This window comes from Melospiza melodia, chromosome 2, assembly GCF_035770615.1.
Source record: "Melospiza melodia melodia isolate bMelMel2 chromosome 2, bMelMel2.pri, whole genome shotgun sequence".
In the NCBI taxonomy this organism is placed as follows: Eukaryota; Metazoa; Chordata; class Aves; order Passeriformes; family Passerellidae; genus Melospiza; species Melospiza melodia.
Genome location: NC_086195.1, coordinates 80,636,801 through 80,654,691, shown reverse-complemented (window position 1 = coordinate 80,654,691; position 17,891 = coordinate 80,636,801). Strand labels below are relative to the sequence as shown.

The 17,891-nt window shown below is 47.3% G+C and overlaps 1 protein-coding gene and 1 long non-coding RNA gene across 2 annotated transcripts in view; one reads left to right on the top strand and one right to left on the bottom strand.

The window, feature by feature from the left end:
- Positions 1-12,943, bottom strand: part of FGF9 (fibroblast growth factor 9) — a 28,140-nt gene extending 15,197 nt beyond the window's left edge. Inside the window, exons 1-2 of the mRNA XM_063149031.1 lie at positions 11,636-12,943; positions 5,118-5,221 (exon numbers count right to left, since the gene is read on the bottom strand). Of these exons, the coding sequence (XP_063005101.1) occupies positions 5,118-5,221; positions 11,636-11,912 (381 nt within the window). The 5' untranslated portion in view covers positions 11,913-12,943. The remainder of the gene's footprint in view (positions 1-5,117; positions 5,222-11,635) is intronic.
- A 148-nt stretch (positions 12,944-13,091) lies between these two features.
- Positions 13,092-15,979, top strand: LOC134415179 (uncharacterized). The gene is made up of 2 exons (XR_010026956.1): positions 13,092-13,177; positions 14,573-15,979. It is a non-coding gene; the product is annotated as an uncharacterized LOC134415179 (long non-coding RNA).
- The last annotated feature ends 1,912 nt before the right edge of the window (positions 15,980-17,891 follow it).

The window sequence follows — 17,891 nt, the reverse complement described above, 5'->3', positions numbered from 1 at the left end:
CCCTGGCTCCTGATCTGAGCTCTTCAGCTCTGTCCCAGCTGCTCTGTAAGTAAATGAAGCTCTGTATGCTGCCCTGAACTCTCCTTCCAAGCACTCTTCCCCCCTTCCTCAACAACTCCTCCATCTCCACTCCTGCCTTCCTCTCCCCACCTGCACAGCTTTCCTGGTAGCTGCTCTAGATCTTGCAGCTACCAAAATTCCTCCTGAGCACCAACCTGAGCTGTCTTTTGTCACCTGCCAAGGGCACAAGGAGCAGTGGAGGCACCAGCATTTCACAGAATGGTTTGGGTTGAAAAGGACTTTTAAATCTCACTTAGTCTAACCCCCCTGCAATGCACATCTTCAACTACATCAGGTTGCTCAGAGCCTGGTCCAACCTGACTGAATGTTTTCAGCAATGGGGCATCTACAGTGTCTCTTGGCAACCTGTTCCTGTGCCTCACTACACCCACCACCAAAAAAAAATTATTTATATTCAGTCTGAGGAGAGGAATGGGGCAGGTGCACATCTGTGAGAGATCAGTGAGGTGGGCATGGCAAGCAGTCAGATGCAGCACAGCTCTCTGCTGCAGAAAAGCCCAGGACAGCCAGGGCAGCTGAGGCAAGGGTGTCCCATGTTCCTGCTTGGTCTGTGCTTGAGGTAGCACAAAACTCCCTCAGAGGACAGCCTGCAGTGGGAATATTCATTTTTGCTAGGTTTTCAAATTAGTATTTGACCATACAACGACCGGCATGACATAAACTCAGCAATGTCCCTTGCCAGAGTGATGGGAGCACCTCTAAATACTGCTGTATAAAGGATGGAAATACAGCAAAACAATTTAAATGATTAACACAGTTACTATTACACAGGCTGGAAGAAAATTAGAGAGTGATTCACAATGTAATAGTTATAATATCTGCTAATATTCCCAAAGGCAGCATGATAATGGGGAAAGCCTACAAAAGCATGAAGGTTGTGCGATCAGATCAGGAAGACCTCCCTCCCTCTGTGGCATGGCCTGAGGAACACAGCTCACACACATTTGCTAACGTCCTTGCCAGACATGTTGGTAAAAGCTGTTTGGCACTTGGGAAGGAAAAGGTCTTCATATCTCGTCTTAACCCCCTTTGGGTTCTATCTGTAGTTTGCATTTTCCTCCTTTCCAGTGGCAAGCACAGTAGCTGCTGTGAAACATGATGAGTCATAGCTGCAGGCTGCCAGGGAAAGGCAAGGTAAAGGGAAAGCAGGGACAGATGAGGCAGGAGGGAAAGCTGCTGTCACCAACTAGGCTCAGAGTCATTGTTAGGTAGCTACCAATGGTTCCCCTGCAGCACCATGTGCATGTATTTTCAGCTTCCCCTGGCCAAATCCATGGCATGAGGAGGAATTTGAGAACAGCCACGTTATGTTACACATCTGCCTGAAAGCAGCATGAGAGACACTGTGCTCTTCTGACCAGAGAATGCAGCAGGAACTGACCCCTGTGAGAGTGGGGAGGTGGGAAGAGCTTGTCAAGCAGCTAATCTATGAGGAAAGCAGAACTTTGAGAAGGCCAAGAGGGATGTGACTGGATCAAGATATGCTGAAACTGCCTCTACTCTTGTCTTTCATAAAAACTGGCAGCAATCACCCATCCTGGTTGCTGTGCTTGGCCATATGTCCCATCTCCAGTGGCACCACAATTATGCTGGGAAAAAATCTTCCTGTGTCAAATGTTTCAAATACAAATATAGAAGGATAGAGGTCTTTTAGGTCACCGATTTGGTTCATGTCTAATGTATTTTTCATGCAGTAATTAGAATATAAATGTGATAGTGTCAGACACAGGGCATGTATTCCAATAGTGTCGAGTACTGAATGCCGCACAAGCTGTGAATCTAAGCACCTACTTAGATCCCCAGTGCTGATGCAGAGCAAGACCAAGCATTTCTTAGGCTGCTGCTCAGTTGTGTGTGGGTTTCCCATCTTAGGAAACACAGCCACACTGTCTTAGATGTACCTGCTAGGTGACAAAGCTGATGCTGCTCACAGCCCCTAGGGAATAAACCAAGACAGAGGGATACACCTCACAGCACAGCAGCACAAGGACAACTTACTGGTGCTACAGAGCGGTTCAGCTGGAGAGACTGGTCTGCTTAATGCACGTGAAAAATTGATGTAACTTTTTCACAGTCTACCACACATCAGTCTCAAAACTAATTTCTTTTAATCTGATCTTCTACTTTGCCAGAGAGATAATTCTGTACTGGATTGTGACTTTCTTCTGATTCAAGCAGCAAATTCATTCCCATCAGAGAACTTCACTTTCAATTAATTACATTTTTTTACCAGAACCAAAAGCAAAACACTGTCACTTAAAAATGTCCAGCCAATTCTACACAAAAATCTGCTCTGAGGCCTGCTTATCTCAGTGTTTCTAAGGGAGCTGACAGTTGCTGAAATATAGGCACTAGGATTGCTAGTGTTGACAAGGCTTTAAAGCATCATCACACTGAGTAGCCATTAGAGGTTATATTTCATTGGAAGTAATGTAATTCAATTACCATCACTCTTTAGTATGTCCCATCTCTGGAGGCTGACAATAAGCCCTATCATCCATCAGATTTTAACCTGAACTTTGCATTCTAGCCTCAGAGATTGCCAGTTCTCCGTTATGAATGGCTTCATATTTTTAGTGTCATTTCTTAGGAAAAAGAGGTTATCCAATTATACTGTACATCCATTTGCCTGCTTGTCTCTCCTTAGCTTGTCAACCAGTTTCAATTAGGAGGCAAAGGTCTTCAAGAAAATTAAGTTCCTATCAGTTTTGCAACTAATCAGAGCCAGAGTAAAGAAGAGAAATTATTTGCACATCCCACTTGGGAGTGGAGAGCTATGTAATCCCGGCAAACTGACAGTCTGGTGAGCATGGACAGCTAACACTGTCCCTTTCTCCATACAAGAAACACAAAAGGCTAGGGAATTTATGCTACTGCAGGGACAGAATGTCAGAGAGACCCATGCCTTGTACTGTGGGACACAGCTCCTTAGGAAAGCAGGCTCCTTTAGAACTGCTGTTCATGGAACAACTATTTTATAAATGCAGTGAGCTTACTAATTTGCAAAGAATTTCTTGTGTATATTTCTGCAGCAAAGATTGTCTTGACTAATTCACTCTGACAGCCAAACATATTGCAAATACAAAACATAAATTGCACAGGAAAGTTATGTAACGTTTGCTTTCCCAAGTCTATGCATTTAAGCTCTCTCAATAACCACATTTCCTGTCTCAGAATATCTGAAATGCAGAGTAACTGATTCACTGTGTTTATGTGTTGAAACAATTACTCTCACTGATGACTATCAACATTACTGATTCATATTACTGTTGTTGTTCTGCCTTTTTGCTGCCTAACTGAACCTGATGTACTCATGTACTTTGCTAGTTCTTTATCACATTCATCAGCTGCACAAGGACTATGACTTATGACAACTTGCTCCTCACAGGCAACTGGTTTACATCTGTCATTGCATCAATTCCTTTTCTCACTCCTTCTCCATCCTTCCAAACTTTACCTGCTCCATATTGACATTTATGCTAAATTCAGTTTCTTTGGCCTTTCCCGCTCACTGGCTCTCACCACCTCTGCACCTCCCCTTCTCCCATGTCCACTCATCCTCCATCCCAGCCTTGCCCCTCATTTTACCACCTCTTTTTCTGCCTAATGGCATACACTGTCATTGTCTGCATCTCCCGGCTTCCTCACCTAGCTTGCTCTTTGTTGAGAAGATAATCCTCCTCATCTCTCTCACACAAAATTTTGCTAGAAAGAGATCAGTGAACCTGGACACCCTTATGGAAACACTGCTGCTGGACTTTCCTAGTTTCACTTGCTCACACTTCTACATGGATAATGTACATGGAAGTTGGACTTCCCTCTTATTCCTTCTGTTTTCAGCTGCCCACTCACAGCCATCATCTCATGTTTTCTCCTACTCTCACTGCCATCCCCACCCTTCTCCCTGTTACTGCTACTCCCCTGTGACACAGGTGTCTTCAATTACATTCAAAGCCCTTCTCTATCACTTTAACTTCTTTTTGAGTGCTTCTCTTCAACATTTACACTACATTACAATGGATCATTGTACCCTTCTCCTCTGCTTCTAATGAACTTCTGTGAATACACAGCTTCACTTCGTTTCAGATATTCACTTTTGCCTCAGATATTCACTTACCCTTCAATCCTGCCACCCTTTTCCTCAAATACAACCGCTTGTAAGCTTTAGAGGTTGATATTTTACTGCTAGAAGAGCTTGCCTTCTACCATCTGGGGAATTATCTGCCAAATTCCAGATGAACCTGCCCACGATCTACCCAGGGTACGAAGCCGGTTGTACATCAGATGCCTCCAATAGTCCCAGGTAAGAGCCACGTCATACCAACACATGCACACACACACATACACACACACACACACACTCTCTCTCTCTGCTCTGCTGGAAGACAGCCCATGCTGCCAAGAACAGTCACCCATCAGCTGCAGGTAGGCTGGCAAACTCCCACATCTGAAATACCAAGTTTTACTCCTCCCTCACACCCGTTACTCCCTCCTGCTGCCATCCCTCAGGGAGCATCAACGAAACTTTCGGGACAAGATCACCAAGCCTCTTGCCCTCATTCCTATACTTTTTATAACTTCTGTCATACTCTTGTTTCTCATTCTCTCATCCACATATGCCACCCTTTTCCTCCCCCTCTACCTTATTTTGTCAATTCCTAGAAAGCTCTCTGCCTACACACAAAAGGAATCTGCTTTGTCTGGATTTAGGTTTCCACTGACAGGAGACATTTACAAATCTTAGAGTACATCCTTTAGTCTTCAGTGACCAGTTCTGGCCATCAGTCTCTATTGTTTGTATCTAAATTGCCATTCATCTGCATTATTACTCATTCCTGATTTTGTCACCTTTTCTCTCTCCCACATTCATTATGTCACCCACGGGGTCTTGTTTTGAATTAGATTGCAAGATATTCAGAGCAGAAAGAGTGCTCATACAGCACACACACATAGTGCAATGGGAGCTTGTAGGAGCTAGCCAGTGTTTCCCCACAGAATGTAAGGATTAAAACTGCCCAAGGCTAGCAGGAACTCACCGAGCCATACAGTTCTCCTTTCTCATTCATTCCAAGGTAAAGTCCACTGTCGACTCCTCGGATGCTGACCAAGCCCACTGCTATACTGATAAATTCCAGTATACCTATGAAATGCAGGAAAAAACAGACAATGTATGAACTGTTCCTATTGAAAGATTTTTTTTCCCCAGATATGACTTATCCCTGAGTGTCAAGCAGCTATTTTCAAGGCTTTTTTCCCATTTTTTGAGTTGTTTGGAAGATGAGGACAAAATTAATATACAATACTTCAAGTACTTTGGGTCTTTGTTAGAATGATGCACTGCAGACAGCATTAATGTATCAAATTTAGAGATTGCCCCAATCTTTCTCATCATTCCTAAACACGTATCTCAAGCTCAGTTATTCTGATTTGCACAACAGATAATATATTCAGAGAAAAAAAAAGTTTTTAGATTGCCAAAATTAGCAGGAATGAGGAACCTATGAAACTTGTCTTGCAAAATAAATTCTGAAAAAATATGCATTTTAATTGGAATTGTGAAATAAAGCAATGTTACACATGGAACCAAAAGATCTTTCAGACATCAATGAATCAGAAATACAGGGAAAGATTTACTCACAGTATGATCTTCCAGAGGCTTGAGAAATGAAAATCCTTAGTATAGTCCAGTGTCATGCATTTCTGTTTAGATAGTAACCATTCTCTCTGGTGTGTTATCATTTACTCATCTAAAATTCAGACATTAAAACATCCTACACCTAAGTGTAACAGTGTGTACATGATCAAGTTTTCCCATGCAAATAACAGCAACCTTACACCGACATTTGTTCACTTAGAAACAAGAATACTTTGCAGAGAAGCACTGCTTTTGCAAAGCTCCAAGGTTCAGCATCCATGTGCACAGTACAAGTATCTGTATCAAGTATTGGCTCATCTGGTTCTGAGGGTTTGGGGATTTTCTGGCAGCCTTCCCTGCAAATTGCTTACCTCTTCAGTGAGGATGCTACTGGTGAAATCTGGCATAAGCCTAGTAATCCTGTGTTAAAAAATGGAAATTTCTTCCTCTTTGGGACTGCTCATCTAAGACTGTAATGGTCTCACAGGAAGTTATCCAGCAACATTCAGAAGCATGCTGCTGTGTTATGCTATTTTCTGAGTCACAAAACAAGGTGTGTACTGCACAGAGTAGCATTTTCAATACATTATGTGAATTTTCATGTCCAAGTACACTGCATAACTATTTTTAAAGCTTATTGGAAATTATATGTATATGAAATAATGAAATAACAGTATAGTGTGTGTTGAGCCTCACATGGCAAATAAGAAGGCATTTTGTGGCTTTTTTTAACAATTAATTTGGCATCTCTTACAAAATAGTTGTGCACTAATCAATAGCAGGCATGAATTGCAGAGATTGAACAACAGCACAAGTTGAAGCCAATAGGGAAAATTTATAGCCAAGCTAATGTAAAGATGAAAAGTATTCCCTGCAAGGGAGTATTGATCATTACCTTATATATTATTCAGCACTACAAACACCACAGTATTATTGTTTTGATAACCTTTTTTAAGGCCTGGTCATTTTAAATTATTCTCTACATATGCACAAATAAAAAATACTGGGGGAAATATTTTGCCACTATGTAATTATTTAAGTAATATAAAGTGGCAGCACACCTTTTGTCTGGTATGTGTAGTGTCTTAGATACAATTGATGCATTGAAACAATTTTAAAATTCCCATTATATCTGGACATGCAATACTTTCAGATTTCTTACTAAGGCTTTTTCTCTAAAGCTTTTACCAAAATATCATATTACTTGATACATGTTACCAAGCAATTTTAACTGAGTTTAAATCTTACATTAAGTGTGTATTAGACACTACTATAGCTAAGTTAGTGAGTCTGGCATTTTTCATATCAGTCCAAATGTAGTCTTTAATTGCTGTCATCATTTCAAATATTTGAATGCACACTGCTTGCTGCACCAAAAGAACAAAAAAGGCACTGTCACGTCCTATCGTAAGTGCAGAAAATTAATTTAAGGTACTTGGCAAAGAGCATGCACATATTTGAGATCAGAATTGAGACTTCTTCATTTGAAATACTCAAAAAATACTCAAAAGCCTACTCACAGCAAGTTTTATGTGCCATACTAAGTCCTTCAAGAGATTATCTGGGGCCAAGCATCCAGTCTTACAGAAGTCTCGTCAGCTAAAGGATTGCATTGGTCCCACAGTTCTGGGCATATTTTCACTGTATAGTGTCTATAATATACAGATAGTACTTAGGGCCTGAACTAGATATTAAAATAGACAATCCTCTTCAAAATGAGGCTGTATCAAATGAAAATCAGGACAACTCCAAACTTTGAAAGCTAGGGCCCTATTTATAGCTAAAAAATGTGGAAAGGAAGAGAAGTAGAGAGGAAATAAGTCAGCACATGGGGTGCTGAATTTCTTCTCACTGTATTGAAGTGGTTTTATTAAGGAAAATGCTCAAAGATCCATTCCTTCACAAGGATAGGATGAAAGTTTCAGGGAAGTTATTTATTTCCTACATGCCCACATCAGCCCTTCACACACCTTCTTCTACATGATCCAGCTCAGACCATGCTGAATGGTGCAGAACCACAGCCTGACATAAATGCTGTCCTGCTCTCCTGACACACTCACAGGTGAGAGGAGGTGTGTTGTTCACTACAGCAAAATTTTAATTTGCATCTGTCTTAGCTATGGTTAAAAGCAGGCCAACAGAAGCATTTTCCTTAGCTTTTAGGCAATGAACACCTCTGTAACCGCACAATTTTATGTTGTTGATGGTCTGCCCTTTGCCCATTTTTGTCTCTGGCTTTCTTTGTATCAATGGAGTGGAGCAGTTCAGCTTTCCCTCAGCAGTGCAGCAGACCATCTCTGACAAGGAAGACAGCGAGCAAATATCTCTGCCAGCCCCCTCTTGGTACAGCTTCCAGGGGAAGGGGAGCGCAGGGGGACCGCTGGGGGACCCTCCGGCCTGTTCTCTCCCCGGGCAGCGTGGCGAGGGGAGCGGAGCCCCTCGTGTCTCAGAAGCCGCCGGGAGGTCAGCGCAGAGATGGGGCGAGGGAAGGAGCTCGCCCTGCGCCCCCCTGCCCCCGGCGCCCCCCTCTCGGCCTCCCGCCCTCCGGCCGCGGCTGCGGAGCGGGGCTGCGCGGGGCTGAGCGCTCCGCCGGGATGCGTCCCGCCTGTCGCAGCTGTCACCACCCCGCCCGCTCCCCCACATGATGCCAATTAAAAGACGGGAGCGCAGACAGACACGGCACCCCCAGGCAGCAGGGCCCTGCTTCAGTTTCAGGCTCCCACAGCGCCCCTGCCCGCCCCCCCATCCCCTCCCCTCCGCAACGCTCGATAGCGGAGGAGACTGTCGGGCCTGCTCGGCGCCTTTCCCTCCGCCTAAAACCTGGCCCACGATTCCCGGTGCCGGGGGCCAGCGCCTTCCCCGCACGCATCACCTTCCCCCCGCCCCGCCCCGCCCCGCCCCGGCCTGCTGGCTCTCCCCGGAGACAGCGCTGGGGGCAGGCCCGCCCACCGCGCCCGGCACGGAGGGGCGGCAGCGCAGGGACCCCCGGCCGGAGCCGCCCCCGCGCCCGCCCGGCCCTCAGCCCGCCCCGCCAGCCCAGCGCCCGAGCAGGCCGGGCGGGCCGGGCAGGCGGAGGGCGGGCGGCTGCGCGGCTCCCGCAGATGATGAACGCAGCGGTTCCTTGTAGCAGCAGGTCCCGGGGAGCGGAGGTCACCTGCTGACAAGCTTTTTTTTTTTTTCCTTTTCCTGCATGCTCCTATTTTTTTAGTGCTGTGCATGCAGTACTTGTGCTGACGCACAGAGACACGCCTCTCCGCTGTTAAAGAGTTCCTGAATTTACAATGACTCTACTGTCTAGCCAATGCCCTACACTAAAGGAGACTGCATCAAAAAAATTTCTTTTGTGACCCGGGAGAGATAAGGCTTTGATCACCTGAGATCACATTACGGGGGGACCCAGCCGGGTTCTCCCGGGGAGCTTTTCTTTTAGAGATGGACATCTTGCTGCAGGAATTGCGAAATGCCAGGGCTCCCAGAACCGGGCGAGTATAGACACACAATATGGCTCGGTTCATTGTACGCAATAGGCACACATCCAACATAGCATCACAAAAGAATTACTCTTATCTGATGTCTCTCCAGAGGTGTGTGCGGGGAGGGGGATTCCCACAGGGCAGAGCCCAGAGAGGAGCTTACGCGCAGCCCCCGGGGTTTTCTCTTTGTCCTCCTTATTCCTGGAGAAAAACTTCCTTCTGACGCGCACCCCCGCATCCACACACGCGGACGCAGGTTTCCCGCACACGCTCGCAGGAGACCATGTGAGCCCGCTCTCCCCAGGGCAGCTCCCGAGATGGGATGCAGACCTCCCCAGGACCATCAGAAGATTTCAAAATCACCAAAACTCAAATAGCACCAGCTATTCTGTGACCTTCCGGCAAACACAACAGCCATGTCACGGCACCGATACAAAAGTACCTTCCCGCAAAGAAGCCGGGAGCCCCTAGGCATCCCACGGGTTTGCCGTGCCCGGTCTTCCCAGCCCCGGAGCGAGCAGGGGCATCACCGGCGCGCTGCATGGGGAAAAGAGTTACCACTGAAGCGCGTCCCGGTGGGGGGAAGAGACAGATCAAACCGACAAGGACAAAAAAAAAAAAAATCTATTTAAAGCCAAGGCGCTGCAAGGGGTGGAAGAACTGCCCCTCGGAATTGTCAGCTTCCTACAACTGCGGCTGGAAAGCCATTTTCAAAAATAGACGCCACGAATAATGTGGTCACGGCCGCCTTGCGAAGGGAGCAGCTGGCGGCCCTCCTCCGGGGGCGGCGGGGCCCCGCGGGCGGCCGCCCTCCGCCGCCGCGGCTGCCGGTGCGCGGAGCGCCCTACACCTGCTGCGGCCCCGCTCCGCGCCGCGCCGCCCCGAGCCCGCCGCCCCGAGCCCGCAGCGCAGCGGGCACGGGGAACCTGCGGCAGCCACGCGCGGCGCCTGCCCGTGCCAAGGAAAACGCCTGGCTGCAACACACCCCCGCCCCCCGCCCCGCTCCCCTCACTACGCGTCTGCCTGAAACACTTTCCGCACTTTTTCTCGCCAGGAAGCGTGGATGTTGCGCCCCCGGGAGAGCCGCGAGGCTGCCCCCACCCCGCACCCAGCCCCGGAGACCGCGGGCGGGCGGCGTGGGAGGGAGGAAGGGCCTGTAAGCAGCGTGAGAGTGTCAGGGAGCAGCGGATGGAGGGGGATGGAGGATGAACCTGCGACCATGCGAGAGCTTCAGTCCTCTCCTCCCCCGTCCCTCCCTCTCCGCTTCCCTTATGAGCCCTTTGGAGATCATCTCCTACAACACCGGCATTATCTAAATAGCTTCACAAAGCAATAAAGTGCAGCTTTAGCTATCGTTCAACATCTGGCATTAAAATACAAGGAGAGAAAAAAAATCAACACAGGACTTTGTTTTTATGACCGAATTTAAGTGTTGTCAGGTTGGTTCCCTCACAAGTTAACTCCTTCCAACAGCTGGGAGCGTGGCGAGCTAACCTGGCATATTTTCCGCACCCCTCCTTAAAAAAACCCCCAAAGTATCAGCTCAGCCAGACTGTTTTAGTCACTTTCATACATTCAATCTGCCGGGCCTTTAACAGACTCCCTGGCAGCCGAAAAGCTCCAGGCCCACTGGACTCGCGTGTGCATGTGTGCGTGTGTGCGTGCACAGGCTCTCCGGAGCGGCCGGGGCCAGCAGCCCTCGCTGTAGAGTCACAAACAGTGTCCCCTGGAAAGGAAACCCAGGGAATGCTCTTTTCAAAGTCGCCGTGACACGCCACACAGCTCGAGAAAGGCAGGTTTTGGCGCAGGATTCCCGGCTGGCTCCGGACCCCACCTGCGCTCCCTCTTTCCCGGGGCGCCTGTCACCGGCACTGCCGCACGGCTGCGGGTGCGGGCTCGGCCGGGCGGAGAGCCTGGCTGCGGGTGCGCTGCCGCTAAATCCTCGCCGAGCAGCGAACCAGACAGGCTGTGCGATTCGGGCAGTTACTAGGGCAGGTAATCGGCAGAGAAAACGAAAGAAAAGCCCTCGTCAATTTGCGTATAAGACGAGAGCCACTCCCTCCAGGAAACTCGGTGAATTTTAAATTGTGGTGGTTAATGATTAAAAACCCTTTAAACTCGCGAAATCAAATCATTCAGCAGAAACGTCCCGAGCAAAAATTCCACCACCGCCACCACCACCTCCCAGTACGCGTCTGCTGTTAAGCAGAACTTGGGGCTACACAAACATCGCTACCGAGCACCCGGCGAGGGCTCCTGCTCCGCCGCGGCGGAGCCGCTCGTGTGCATCTGCACCCCCGGACACATTCATTTTTCCCCTCGGCGGATCAGCCATCAACACAAACCCCCCTTCCCGCCCGCCTCGCACCCCCCACCGTCCCCCCGCCCGCAGTTCTGCCCCATTATTTCATCACATGACCACTAAAGGGTTAAGGAAAATACCTACCAAATCTGCTGTGGTCTTGCCTGGTTCCCTGGATAGTACCATTGGGGAAGATTTCTAAATGAAATCCAGTCCTGCAGTATAGCTGCCTCCGCCTGAGGATCCCCTTTAAATGGTCCAAGTCCGTGACCGCAGGCCCCCTGGGTAGCCCACCTGCCTCAGACTGACCCAGGTGGTCACTTAACAAAACCGGACTATCCACCGGCAAAACGGGCACATTCCCAAAGGGTACTGCATCCTGCACACCGAAATAGTTCCCAACTTCACCTAAGGGAGCCATCAGAAGATTCTGCTTTTAGAGAATGAGAATAAACAATAATGATGGTGCCAAACCCAGGAGATATAAGATTAGGTATATTCCACTCCTCTCCCCTCCCTAGCGCAGTTACAGAGAAAATGTTCTTTCTTCAATCCATTAAATGCATAAATAAAAGTAATATTCTGTTTTGACTGGTACAGGTTCAAGGTCAAACCAGTTAGTCTAAGAAACCACCACTTTATACTCACACACTGACATATTTATAAACATATAGATGTGTATATCTATATAAATGCATATATCCCCAGCTCTTAGCAAGCAATACGGTCTTCAGCCCATCCAACTGTAATAAAGAAAAAAATCCGTAGTTTCTCCATTTGGTTTAAGATAAGAATGACCATAGCAACTTAAATACCTAGGCGTTATAGGGATTTTTTTTTTAAGATGCACAGGCTACGTCAGGATTTATGGATTCTGACTCCAGAAAGGCATGCGCTGTTTTTACTCTATAACAGACTGCATACATCAGCATGAATCCTGCAAAGGGGGAGGGGGGAAATCTCACGTTGTTGGCTGAGATAAATCCAAAAAAAAAATGGAAAAAAGAAAAAGGAAAAAAAAACTTTTGACGTCCAAATCTATTATCCAGAATTCTCAGGAGGCTCAGCAGATGTCCACTGGTTTAGGATTATTGACGATCCACAAGCAAAGCAGCAACATACAAGTGCTTGTGTCTTTCTTGGCTGGCTCGAAACAGGTGTTGCTTCTGCAGGGCTCCCTGTGAAATGTTGTACTCCAGCACTGAGCTGCAGCTCTTGACTGTGGATCTCCATCCAGCACGCAGACTGGCGCAGGAAGAGGCATTGGGCTGGGTTTAAGGTAGTCCTGATTGCTGCTGGAAGGATTCTCCGAGGTCCTAGCGCTCAGCCCTACCTGCTGCAATACCGAGCCGCTTCCAGCGCTCGGCACGGCGCGGAGCGGCTCTTGCTGCTCTGCGGCAGCGCGGCGCTCGCCGGCAAATAAATAAATAAGTGGGCGAAACTTTGGGGGAGGAATAAAGCGACGCGATGCTAAATATACCGCGCCCGCCCGCTGCGGGAAGCGGGCTCCTCGGGAGATGCCCGCATAGCCCGAGTCCCCGCTGACATTGGCGGGGGGAGCGGGGCGGGCAGCGCCCTGCCCGCCCAGCCCCAGCTCGGCCCGGGGCCCGGCCCCGCCGCAGGGGAGGCGGAGGCGAGCCCGCCCCGCACCGCTCCGCAGCCCGGCCCCGGCCCGCTCTGCCGCAGGTAACCGGGCTGCCGCTGTCCCAAGCGGGCTTCAAACTCAGCTCCGGCGGGCGAACCGGCGGGGCGCGGGAACTCGGGGAGCTGGGGCGGGTGGTGCGGGTCGGTGTTGCCCACGCCGCAGTTTTTGCCTTCTCCGCTCTGGCCCCCCGCCCCGGCAGTCCGCAGCCCTCCCGCTCTGCCCCTGCGCGGCCGGGGGCAGCTTCGGGGATGCCGCTGGCGGTGCGGGGAGCGCCGGGGCCCCGCCGCCGCCCGGGACGCCCCGCGGGCCACCCGTGGCTCCTAGCTCGGCCCCAGTGTGTAAGAGCGCGCTGGAGAGAAGGGAGAAGCGAGTAGGACGTGGTATGGGGGGAGATAGGGGTGCAGTGCGAAATATGTGTTCTCTTTGCCCCCCAGCCCCTCCCCCGCTCCCCAAAATGAAGTTATTTAAAACTGTCGGGAGAGACTCGGCAAGTGGAGAGAGGGTTTCTGTTTCTTCTTACGATGCCCAGAATTGGTGTTATTGTGGTTTTGCCCTTCGAAAAGAGCTGTGTGAATCAGCAAAGGGCCAGAAGGTCTCCTGCATTTGCAAAAGCGTTCTTGAGCAGAGCTCAAGGACTGGGCACGATGCGGAGCCTTGCACGGGGGAGAGGACACTCTGGCAAACCTTTGAATTGAGCACAAAACCTAAAGACAGGCTCATTTGGGAATGGTGGGGGGAGAGAGAGAGGCAGGGAGAAAAGAAGCAGAAATATAATATCTTGGGGGCTGGGGGAAGAGATTGCATGGTGTGAATGATGATGTGCACCGCTGAGGTAGAGGGGTCCAGGAAGGTCATTGGTGGAGCCTTGAAAGAGAACTCTAGAGAAGGAGAATTTTGCAAGGGGGTTAATTAAAAATAATCGACTCTGCATGTCCTCCTGCTCGATGGGCATGCGGTAGAGGGGGTGGCTGTCTTTGCCTTCCCCACCACAAAAGGCAGCAGTCCAGCTCTGACTGGTGCAGCTTTCCTGCATCCCTCTGCTTGCCAATGTGACTAAACACAAGAGGAGGGAGAGAGACTAGTTTCCATGTCTAGCGGGGAAACTGCAGCAGGGAAAAGCTGTGTCCTGAATCCACACGGACCTTTAGGGAACTGACTCATGCCAGTGGTGCAGGAGCCACCCCCCCTTTTATTTGACTCTAACAGTCTTTATTGCAATTTGAAGGACAGGATGCAGAAGCTTCAGAGCAGGGTCACATCACTCTAGTTCTGTACAAACCTACAAAAAGAAAGAGTTGCTGCATGTCAGCCCATGCATTTCAATATGCAGGAACAGAAAAAAAAAAACCCAACGCCAAAGCAGAAAAGTCCTTGCTCTCTAGCAAATTGTTCCAAAGCATTCATCCATTTTATTTTTTTTTTCCTTTTTTTTTTAGGATTTAAGGACACTGCTCTCACACACTGGTTATATCAGCGTGAACAACTGCAGAATGACTTGGGGAAAACTGCAGAACTCACCATGTCAAAAATCATCATTCTTTATCAAGTGGATCATGGCAGCACCCGGAGGCCCCATTCAGGGCTCACAGCTCCATTGTGTCGGATACTGTAGACACATGTAATAAGAGAGATGGTCTATGCCCAAAGAGCTTATGATCTTAACCCATGATGAAAGACAACAGGTGTATAGTACAAACCCATGGGGGAAGGATAAGGGAAAAACAGCCTTGAGAATAAAAAGCAACAGGCCCAGCCGGTGACAAGTGTTTGGTGTCAGAAGGAAGTTTTAAGGAGATTTGAAGGAGAACAATAAAGGAGCTTTACGGTTATTAATGGGGAGATTTTTCCATGCATAATGGCTAACCTGGAAGAGAACATAAAATTGCTTGTTAAAAGATTGCACTGCAGAAAAGTGAAGGTTTGTGCCACTGGCAAAGCAGAGGGGAATATTGCCGAGTGACCATAAGGGCCTGGTATCTGGTGTGCTCTCAGGAAAGAGGTTCCCATCTCCTTTCCAGTGCTTTAAATTTACATTTCTAGTCCCAGTGAAGAGTATAATATGGATTTTTTTCTTTACTTCAGGCTTCAGTATTTTCTATGTTGTACTTCACACCAGCTTACCTTATGAAAAATATCTTAAGGAAAAGAAGAAAGTATTGGAATAGTTGCCTTTTTTTTTTTATTGTTAAGGGACTTAAATGAAAGCCTACAGGTTATTTGCTATAGGAAGTTTAGTGTTATAGAAGTGTTATCTAAGTTGAGGCTTTGATGTCTGAATTACTCATAAGTATCAAAGCCACACATGAATTATGCAGGACATCCCCAAAATTATACCCATCTGTGAGTAGGTGGTATTCCAACCTTGCTTCACATAAAATCTATGTGTGATGTGTAATGTCAAACTTACCCCTTACAGAAGTTTGGCATTGCTGATAGCTGGGGCTGCATTAAAAACCTATACTTTTATCCCCAAGACACTGAGGCAGGAACATCCCTAGCTCCCCTCTACTCGAGATTCACACCCACTTCCCTTATACCCTCCTGGAATTAAAGACTGCATCTGCCACAGTGAGTCATCAAGAGCTTACTCATCAGCTTTATGCAGGATTTTAACTCCTGAGAGCAGAACTGGTCAGAAGGATCCTGCATTTCTTGAGGAGTTCCTGGCACACGTTCTTCTCACATGTACCACACTAATGTGACACCTCTGTCAGGTTTTAGATGTTATGGCACTTTTAAAAGAAAACTATTTCACCTGTACTCTGCCACCTAGTTTAGTTTAAAAAGATCATTTCACATATCATTTTTTGAGTGTCATATAAAAATAATTCAGCCTGCCAAAAGAGTTTTGTCTTGTTGTTTGTTGGGTTTTTTTTAACTCCTCCTGTATTGTATAATTTCACCAAGAGCAGGTTCTTATTCTGGACCTTTAATGTATCTAACTCATTTATTTTCCATCCTTGCAGACAGAGAACTGAAAGACTCAGTTATTAAAAAGAGAGGTGTTATGACTTTCCCATGAAACACATGGCATTTGCCATTTTTACTAAAATGTCTTGAGGCAGAAAACTTTTAAAAGCTTTTTTATATGTATAAATTGAGAATAATATAAAAAGTAATGCTATTTTCAGCTTTCTTGACAAATAAGAATTTTTAGGGTATTTCAAAGCATGACCAACCTGGATATAAGACTATTAATTAATCTCATCTCACTTGAGGCTGCTAGAATTGAAACATCAAGCTATAAATGACTTGTTCTTTAACACAGAGAAATAGGAGCAATTTTAGGGCACAAATCATCTGACCTATTCTAGGCATCTACTTTAGGATGACATGACTCATGCGTTAAAGATGCTTAATTCTTCCTCGTGTATGGAGGGAGCCTATATTAGATGTAGACTTCTACATGACAGAGGTCTAGCTAGGACTGCATGGATCCCACCTGCTGCCTCATACATGTGATTGAGCATTTCCCCAGAATGGCTGGTGAGGGCACTAAACTATTAATACAGCCACAGAAATTAACACTCCAAAGAAAACTCATGTGATCTCAGCAATGAAAAATGACTGAAAGTAATGATTATCAAACATTAGGTTGGCTGGAAATAAAGAAAACATTTGTGAAAACAAAACAAAACAAAACAAAAACCATATGATTCAGGTTAACTGGATTAATAAAAGAAATGTCTACAAATCCAGAAAATTTAAACTGGAGGAATGTATTTGCTTTCTCACTTTGGAGACTGTAGAAAAAATAGCAGTATTTATGACCAAAAAGATTCCCATAAAAATTCCAGAATTAAGCAGGAAAAGGCCAGTTCATCAAAATTTCACACTAGAGTAGTGTAAAACACGCAGTTTAGATGGAAAATTCCAAGAAAACACCAGTGTCGGTGTCACCATGTGATACACAGCAACAGTGGGATATCTGACATGGACTTTTCATGGTGTTATGGCATTTTGCAGTGTACAGGAATCAGTGAATCACATAAATACTGGCAGAATATGATCTTTGTGATCATCTTAGGGAAGGAGTTATTAGGATAAAGTCAAGTGCATTGACACAGGTGTCAACACAGTCTTTTTGAATGCACGTCCCTGTTGGTGATACTTGAAGGTAGACAGGGTGATGTAAGTATGAAAGCTGCCAAATATGTTTGCAATTTCTGTGGTGTGTTTATTTGTACATAGCTCGTATCTGCTTATTTTAGTAATGAATTGATTGTCTACTGTGTTGTATGTTCCTCCAGCTCAAGAGCCAAAGTGCCACTGATTGAAAGGAGAAGAAGGGAGGAAATCAGTGTTGCCATGTGTGCAGGTGACCGCAGAAGCCTCCACATGGCAAGCAATTTGTGTGGCAAGGCTCGCAGAACTGCTCATTATGAGAACTTCTTTGCCATGGCCAGTGCATTGCTTGGTGCACCTTCCCTGCCCAAACAAGTGCCTCATCAGAGGTTTCTGCCTTCTTCATGCTCCCATACTGTCGGTGCTCAGTGGTAGCAGGGCCTCGGTAGGGTTTGCTAGCAGGCTGCAGGGCATCCCGGAGGCTCTTCCTTTGGCTGATATTCTTCTCCTGTAGATAGTTCACTGCCTGACAGATGAGGCGGCCTTTGTACACCAACCAAGGCACATAGCTTGACCATCAGCTGGTTGCTACTTACCAGTGCTAGACTGGAGCTGCAGACAGCAGCCAGGTCCTCGCCCCCTTGCCGGGCAGGGAGAAGGCGCCTCTCGGCACCTGCCCAGCTCGGCAGC